Below are 9365 nucleotides of genomic sequence, written 5' to 3' on the forward strand. Positions count from 1 at the left end.
GCCAGTTCCTGCCGAGCAGCGTGGGACCACCGTCCGGTACCACCCAGAGTGGTAGCTTGTGCACCGCTCCATCGTAGGAGACCTTTATGGTAGCACTGCCGATTACAGGAATCAGTTCTTTTGTGTAAGTTCTTAGTTTCGTGCGAATTGGAGTTAAAACTGGCCTTGAGGCCTCGTTGGACCATAACCTTTCGAAAGTCTTTTTGCCCATGATTGACTGGCTTGCGCCCTTGTTCAGCTCCATTGACACCGGGAGTCCATTTAGTTCAACATTCAGCATTATCGGGGGACAACTCGTGGTGAATGTGTTTACCCCATGTACCTATGCCTCCTCTATCTGAGGCTCTGTTTCGTCGTGATCCTCCTCTGCAACATGGTGGTTTGCAGGTTTAACAGGCTTAGCAGCTGGCCTGCACACTCGTTGGAGGTGTCCCATTGTTCCACAGCCCTTGCAAACGTATCCTTTGAATCGGCATGAATGGAAATGATGATCACCCCCGCAGCGTCAACAAGATTTTAATGGCCTTGCATTCATCACCCTTGATGGTGGACTCTGAGAGATCTACGGACGTGTAGCTGCAGATATGTGTGACCTGCCCTGTACGTTACGATTCGAAAACAACATAACTTTGTTCACAGTACTTGTAGCAGCACTTGTGTGCTAAGAGATTTGCTTAGTATTGTCACTGGTGGCAATGAACGCCTGGGCTATCGCTATGGCCTTACTCAAGGTTGGAATCTACTGTCAAAAGTTTGCGAAGTATTGTTTCGAGGCCAATGCCAAGTACGAAAAAGTCTCTAAGCATGTGCTCCAAATGTCCTTCAAATTTGTATTGTCCTGCAAGGCATCTTAGCTCGGCGACATAACTCCTGGCCTTCAGACCTTTTGTCGGTGTAGGACCGGTACCTCGCCATCAGAACGCTTTTCTTCGGGTTCAAATGCTCTCGGACCAGTGTGCACGAATCATCGTACGATTGCTCCGTGGGTTTTGCTGGAGTGAGCAGATTCTTCATGAGGCCATACGTTGGTGCCCCACAGACGGTGAGGAGGATCGCCCATCGTTTGGCAGCGCTCTCTTCCCCATCTAGCTCGTTGACCATGAAGTATTGGTCGAGTCGCTCCACAAAAGTTTCCCAATCATCTCCCTCCGAAAATTTCTCCAGGATGCCCAATGTTCTCTGCATCTTTAGGTTCGCTATCTGTATCACGTCGCCAGTTGTTGTGTGTGGAGAAAGAGTCAGATTGAATACTGTGAGCTCAAAGTAACGTGTGAACTTAGTCTTTTATTGCAGGTCTCCAGAGTGCCTCTCCAACCTGTGAAGCCTTCTTAAATACCTGTGCTCCCAAGGGATTATGGGATCCCTTGGGACTCCGGGGAATGAGCCCTCTGGTGGCTGTACAGAGTAAATACAAGTCCACGTATATAACACTATCCTTTTGCATTTCATGCACAAGTACCCCCAGGCCCCACTACACTGCAGCACTTTGCAATCTTTCTCCATTTAAATAATAACTTGCTCTTTGATTTTTTTCTGCCAAAGTGCAGCCCCCTGAAGCTGTTGCTGGCATCGTCCGTAGCACCTTCAGGGGTCTCTACCAAATTTTTGCTCCGGGGCGAAAATGGGTCGCTGCGTACGGTGATGACACTGTGATTGCCGGCAAAGCAGGGCGCTACTGGTTACCACCGCCGCTAAACTCCCAGGGAATTTCACCAGAGTCGTTAGTGGCGCCGAGCCCGGGCTAAAAGTCATTTGTGCCTTGGTGTTAACGGGAAGCGATAATTCCGGGACAGAATTCATTGGCACTTTGAAAAAAAATGGGTGCATCAATGAAAGTCAGCATGGATTTGTTAAAGGCAAATTGTGTTTAACTAACTTGATTAAATTCTTTGATGAAGTAACCGAGAGGATTGATGAGGTTAATTTGGTTGATGTTGTGTATATGGACTTTCAAAGGCATTTAACAAAGTACCACATAATAAAAAGTTAAAGCCCATGGGATTAAAGGGACAGTGGCAGCGTGGATACAAAATTGGCTAAGGGTCAGAAAGCAGAGAGTAGTGGTAAATAGTTGTTTTTCATACTGGAGAGTGGTGTACAGTGGTGTTCCCCAGGGGTCAGTATTAAGATCACTGCTCTTTTTGATGTATATTAATGACCTGAACTTGGGTTTGCAGGGCATAATTTCAAAATTGGCAGATGATGTGAATCTTGGAAATGTAGTAAACAATGAGGAGGATAGTAACAGACATCAGGAGGACATAGTAAGACCGGTAAAATGGGCAGACACGTGGCAGATAAAATTTAGCACAGAAAAGTGTGATGTTATACATTTTGGTAGACAGAATGAGGAGAGGCAATATAAACTAAATGGTAGAATTTTAAAGAGGGTGCAGGAACAGAAAGACATAGGGGTGCATGTATACAAATCTTTGAAGTTGGTAGGACAAGTTGAGAAGGCTCGATCAAGTTAGTCAAACGCGAATTTACCGTAACATCCATGCTGACTTTCACTTATTAACCCAAGATCCTATTAATTTTGTCCTGGATTATTGTCTATAAAATTTTCCCACCAATGATGTTAGACTGACTAGCCTGTCGTTTGAAGTTTATCCCTCTTGCCTTTTTTAAACAGGCGTGTGACATTTACAATCCTCCAGTCTTCTGGCACCATCCCATATCCCCATATTCCACCTTTATTTCCCTCAGTAACCTAGGATGCATTCCATCTGGACTAGGTGAATTTTCTACTTTGAGGGCTGCCAACCTTTTAAATATTGTCTCTTTATCTATTTTTATCCTATCCAGTATTGCTAATACTTCCTCCTACACTGCTACATTGGCAGCATTCTTTTCTCTAGTGAAGACAGATGCAAAGTACTGATTTAGTACCTCAGCTATGCCCTGTGCCTCCACAAGATTTACTCTTTATGCTGCCTTATTCTGGATTCCCCATCAGAGAAAATAGTCTTTCTGTATCTAATCCCTTGATTATTTTAAAGGCATCAATTAGATCACCCTTGAACCATCTAAATTCAAGGGAATACAAGCCAATTTTATGCAATCTGTCCTCATAACTTAACCCTTTAAGTCTTGGAATTAGTTTGGTGAATCTGCACTGTACCCTCACTAAGGCTATTATAATGCTTAATCTGATTCAGTGCCCAAAATTGAACGCAGTACTGTAGATGGGTCTGGCCAAGATTCTGTACAACTAAAGCATAATTTTCTCCAACTTTGTATTTTAATCCCCTTGAGATAAACCATTACCATTTTTGATAACTTTTTGTACTTGTACACTAGCTTTTAGGTGATTTGTGTACCTGGACAGCAAAATCCCTTTGATCCGCCACAGTTCCTAATCTTTCACAACAAAAAATATTTCTCACACTTTTTGTAACCTATCACACTTTTGCTTGCTGATGCTCTTTACATTGCTATACAGGCAATTTAATATTTTTTTAATTTTTTATGAATCCTGCTTTATTTTGCCAGTTACTTTATTATTAATTGCTATAACCTTTCCTGTTCCCGGAATATTTATATTATCTTTATCTCTTTCTGTACTCTGACCTTTTCTTGAAGGCTGAGACAGAACTGAAATATGGGCCGCGATTTCCCCTACCTTGACGGGTCCAGTGCAGCCAGGATCAGTGGCGGATCCTGACCTCACTGCTGGCTCCAGCCCTCTCTGCAAAATGATTTTACGTTGATTGGGCTTGTTAAGCCCGCCCAGCCTTCAGGCAATATGAATCCACATTTCCAATGCCAATGTGCATTTCTATAAATGATGATGTAACCCTATTAATATTAATTGTAGAAAGCGTGTCTGATTTCATCATTTGTTGACACGTCATCATCTGTCTTAAAGGAACCATGTGCAAATTTAGTTTGACATTTGTGCTGTCAGTATTCAACAGCATTGAGGTGCTGCAAACACTGCCAAGCATTGCACAGAGGTGCACGACTGCACCCAGGCTCTCCCACGCTTATAAAGGGAGTCCCTTCTAATGGGCGGAAGAGACTTCCACAGGAGATCAACGCAGCCTGGTTGAATGTTGCGCAGGAAGACACGAGCAGGAATGTCATCAGGAGGACCAGGCTGCAGTGGCGCAAACCTTTCAAAGATATTAGTGAATCATGAAACGTTACTGCAAAGACACACTCAACCTCATCCTGCTGTGCCACTCATCACATTCCCTTCACTCTGCCTTCTCTGCCCTACTCCTACACATCCTTACTCACACCAACTGACCTTGCACCTCCACCCATTCCTCTCTATCTACAATATCACTTCCCCATCTCACTAGCCAACCCTCACACTCACCCTCATCCTAGTCCAATCATACCAACCAACAACACACAAGGGTAGGCACTTGGGTGTTTTATGCAATGTTTCTGTGAATGTAATGTCAAATATTGAAACCTTTATTTTTAACACTTTGCATTCTTGGACAGATCTGTGTGCACCTTTCTAAATGGCTTAGTGAGTTGCAGTAAATGGTGAGACATAACGGTACCCCCCCCGCCCCCCCCCGCAATAGTGAAGAATGTGAAAGGAATGGCTTGGGCATTGTAGAGATGCTTTATGGTATTGGTGTGGGGTGTTGCCAAGCTGGCGTATCATGTGGCAACCAGGGTGTGCAGCATCAAGTGAAGTAAATGTGGCCATGGCGAGGCCATCCCTGGCATTCCGGACAGCAATGTGGTCGGGTGCCGATGCCCTGTGTCCTGTGCAGCATCAGTTGATTGCGGAGAAGGTTGGTGTTGCTAGTGTGCCTGCTGCTGGTGTAGGGGCTGATCATGGTAGGATTCTGAGGACCAAGGTGAGATAGTTTCAAGGACAGCGATGCTAAGGTAATAGATGGCAGGTGAACTTGAGTTGACAGAAGCGATCTGTAAATGGTGAAAGAGGTTATTCTAATGAGGTGACACTGGATGGAGATTGTTCCAAACACTTATAACTTGCATAAAGCTCAATGTGCCTTCCCAATGCAATAAGTTTTTGATCTTCGAAAGTGAACAGCTGTGAAATGGGACCTTTTATAGCATATTTGCAGCTGTCAAGTAAAGAAATGAATTCATGGTCACACAACTCCCGACGTCCTTACCTGACGTGATCTCTGAGCAGCATAGACCCTGTAGACAACCTGGTAAAATGGTGAGCTCAAAATACTGTTTAAAGAGCTGTTAACAAGGCCATATTGGCCTAAATTGCCTCCCCGCCGCTGCGTGTCAGGTCTGTTCAGTGGTGACAGACCCGACATCTGGGAAAGTAGCGTCCCACCCCAATCTCAACATTTTTATTCCCCACCTGACCCATCACCGAAGGCGCCCGCTGACACCCCCCCACACCACCCATCTCCCTCCATGATTCCTCAGTCCTCTGGTACCTGGTCATTCTTCCAAGTGTGAGCTTAAACATTGTGTGTCAGTAGGTTATTCAACTATGAAAGGACCGTAGCTGAGATAGACCTTTTCCTTACCCAACTTTCAAGCAAGTTTTCTTTCCATGGCCACTGGAAAATGATTAGCAATGGGAATGCTGGCTGATTTTTCTCTTCCCTAATCCAGGAGTGCTGTGATCAGTCATAGCACCCACTAGCTCAGAACATTTCTGGAATTGACCCTATGACCTTCCTGGTCTGCATAGCTCAGTGTTTACTAAAGAATTCTAATGTTGAACATTTCATTCACACGATTGAATATCGTTTTGTTTTCCATAGATGATGAAAATGTTGCTGACAGCGAGGTGGAACTGAAGTAGAAGAAACTTTGTGACCACATTTTTGGGATCCGTACAATTCAATGTCAGTAATTTCTGAAGTAGTCTTTATTAAAGAACGATGAGTTTGCTCCTAAGAAAACATTGTTGGTACCAATCACTCTGCAATATTATGATCTTTAGTATTTGAGTTGGCCAGTTTACTAGACATAGCTGATTGATTCACAGACATTGTACAAATAACTTGAAAGGAATATGATTTTTATTTTATGTTGCAATTGCTTTACTCTGGTTGCAGTTCCTTGCAATGAAACTCATTTTCGTGAAACAAGTTCAGATTTGGGCCATCAAGGAGAAGAGTAGTCTGGTTGAATGGAGTGGGATTACAAGAAAGCCAAATTACTCTCCCTCCACATTCTAGAGAAGAAATCAAGACGAGATATTCTTAGTTTGTCAAGGTTGACACAGCCTTATTGAGATCTACTATTTTGGGTAGCCTGACTGGAAAATACCGAATCATATGGTGTACCTGATTAGGCACACGCTGGTACTGAAGTTCTGAGTTGTGTTTGAGCACGCTGAAGCCTGCAAGGCCTTGGGGAGGGTGCAGAGGAAATTTACTGGAAAGATACTGTGATGTATGTAGCACACAATGTGATGTATGTAGCACACAAATCACTGACTCCGCACGGTCTGGTGTTGATCTAACTGCTGTGATCTTGGTCCTTTATTGAACAGCTCCAGAGTGACTCTCAGGTGTGGTGGTCAGCCTTTTATACTGCCTCTTGCAGGTACTTTCAAGTCTCCCACCACAGTGCCCTCTGTGGTGTACCATTGTGCTAATTATACATTTAAGGTACCAGGACAATACACACATCAATACATAACAGATAAGGGATTTCAGTTATTTTGGGAGACCAGAGAAGTTGGGGTTGTTCTCCTTAGAGCAGACAAGGTTAAGGGGATATGTAATAGAGGTGTTCAAAATTATGAGGTGTTTTGATAGAGTAAATAAATAGAAACAGTTTCCACTGGCAGTAGAGTCAGTAACCAGAGGCCACAGATTTAAGATAATTGGCAAAAGAACCAGAGGAGAGATAACTGTGAATTATTTTACGCAGTGAGTTGTTATGATCTGCAATACACTACCTGAAGGATGGTGGAAGCAGATTGAATAGTAACCTTTAAAAGACAATTGGATATATATTTGAAAAGGAACATTTTGCAGGGCTATGGAGAAAGAGCAGGGGAGTGGGACAAAATGGCTAACTTTTTTAAAGAGATGACGCAGACAAGATTGGCAGAATGGCCTTCTGTGCTGTACGATTCTATAATTCATGCTGATTCCCACTCACAATAATTAAACCTGCAATAAAATCTGCAAGAGAAGGTATGGTTAGCAACTTTCCCACCTCAATATTTACAGGGGAAATGATTTCATTTCAACGGTTCCCCTTTAATTATGCTGTAATTTTGTGGAATTGAAACTTAATATTTACAATGCAGGCTGTTAGTAGAATAAACTCATAAGTAAAGCTCACATTTTCAATGAACTGCCTATAAAATGGTGAGCCCTAATTGTGGCAGCTGCTGTGTTTTGGTATCTGGGTTCTGCTTGGTTTTTTTGGTTACCGTTTTCCCCTTATGTACTTTCAACAAAATAAATGTATGATTTTCATAGAATTAATTCCAATGAGTGGTTTGGTCTTTAACTTCTTTTTCAATGGATCTATTTACACTGAGAAAGTGTTATTGTGTTGCATTGATATTTTGGACTCCTGTTTAGTCCATGTCATGTTTTTTTGATCTCTGCAGTTCTACATTTTATTATTGCTGGTTTGTCTTTTGTGATTCTAACTGTGTACAATCAGAAAGCAAAGGAATCTAGTGCTAAACTGTAAGTAGAAAATGTCACGTGTAAATGAACCATAAAGAGTATTACTTGTTCGCATTTGACTAGCTTGGTTGTAAATATTCTGAGTGCTTTACAGATGTGGTACCTTATAAGGATAGTCCTATAAAATGCCTCAGATTCCAAGCATGCCTGCACCATTTAGGCAAAACTTGTTTACCCAGAGAATGGTTAGAATGTGGAACTCGCTATCACAAGGGGTAGTTGAGACGACTAACATAGATGCATTGACAAGGAAGCTAGCTAAACACATGAGGGAGAATGGAATAGGGGATATGTTGATGGGCTTAGCTGAAGAGGGGTGGGAGGAGGCTCCTGTGGAGCATAAACACGGTAATGGGCCGAATGGGCTGTTTCTGTGCTGTAAGTACCATGTAAAATATGTTAAAAAAAGATGGTCATTAACTATGACTAGGAGAAAGTCTTCGATCTTCCTTACTCTGATGTGATGAGGTCTTGTGAACAGACTTTAAGCTTTCCCACCTGTTAGTTGATATTTCTGACTGAATCATTGGCTGTACCTACTGAAATTAAAGAACTGATTTGCTTCCAAACCTTTCATGTATTTGCAGGGAATGCTTGGAAATGCACTAGGGCTAGTTTTACACCTATTCATAGTCAATGAGCAGAAAATCTAGCCTTTAAAAGGGTCCAGAAGAAAACTCCATTAAGCACATTCTTGCTTGTCTGGGCTGTTAACTAGGACTTAAATCATTCATCATGACTTCCAGCCCCCACTCCCCAGACATCTCCCGAAATATATCTGTACAAAGAAAGAAATACAATCCAAATTACATAGTAGGCGGAAGCTTTTTGTATTCCAGCAAAAATTCTGCTCTAGATTTCACTGCTTGTCTCATTCCTCTTAAAATCAAACTATTCAGACTCTTCTCCTATTGTGAGGCCTAGAAATTCATTTGCCCCCGAAAACGGGTCTGGGGATCGCGATGTAATAGCAACCCACACCCGTTCAGAGGACTGCAGGCAGCACATAAAATTCATGCTGCCTGCTAATTAACATGATAGTAGCGTTCAGCCGAGTGCTGAACACATTGCTGAGTGGCTGAATGCTCAGCAGGGAGTCCAAGTTTGTGTGAGCTCGAATAAAATCTAGCCTGCACTAATTAAAGGCAGTCTGCACTTCTGAAAGAGGAGGTGTCTTCTGCCTGCAACTGGTGATTGATGTGGCTGAAAGGACATTGGAGAAGAATGTTCTAATGATGGCACCACAGGGGAGAGAGCGTGCACCTAGGTTCTCCGATGCAGCATTGGAGGCCTTGGTCCAGGAGAGAGGACCTCTTTCCACAGGGAACCAAGAGGCCCTGCAGGCAACAGACAAGACTGCAGTGGGAACAGATAACCAATGTGGTCAATGCTAGCAGTATAGCTGTGAGGACCTGGACTCAGTGCAGGAAGAAGTTTAATGACCTCACACGAGTGGTCAATGTCAGTGAATTTATCTTCAAATGCCATATTCCACCATCTATACCACTAGTCTAACACAATGCTCAATGCACCACACCCCCATCACTCACCTACCAACAATCTCTACCAAACATGATTCACACCTCACATTCATAGCTTCACCTCCCCCGCACACTCTTACCACTTCTGCAAGCCTCAAACCCACATCTCACAGCTTGAACACACTGTCAGCTATTCAACTACATCACCCAAATACATTACACCACACTCACTGACACACTTCACTTTCTCTTGCAGGAAAAG

At 43.1% G+C, this 9365-nt stretch overlaps 1 protein-coding gene across 1 annotated transcript in view; it reads left to right on the plus strand.

Moving 5' to 3' along the window:
* The window catches only part of fsip1 (fibrous sheath interacting protein 1), an 816866-nt gene extending 809505 nt beyond the window's left edge, over positions 1-7361 (plus strand). The window contains exon 15 of the mRNA XM_070877889.1: positions 5727-7361. Coding sequence (XP_070733990.1) covers positions 5727-5767 — 41 coding nt within the window. The 3' untranslated portion in view covers positions 5768-7361. The remainder of the gene's footprint in view (positions 1-5726) is intronic.
* Positions 7362-9365: the final 2004 nt, after the last annotated feature.

Source organism: Pristiophorus japonicus, chromosome 4 (assembly GCF_044704955.1).
Source record: "Pristiophorus japonicus isolate sPriJap1 chromosome 4, sPriJap1.hap1, whole genome shotgun sequence".
In the NCBI taxonomy this organism is placed as follows: domain Eukaryota; kingdom Metazoa; phylum Chordata; class Chondrichthyes; family Pristiophoridae; genus Pristiophorus; species Pristiophorus japonicus.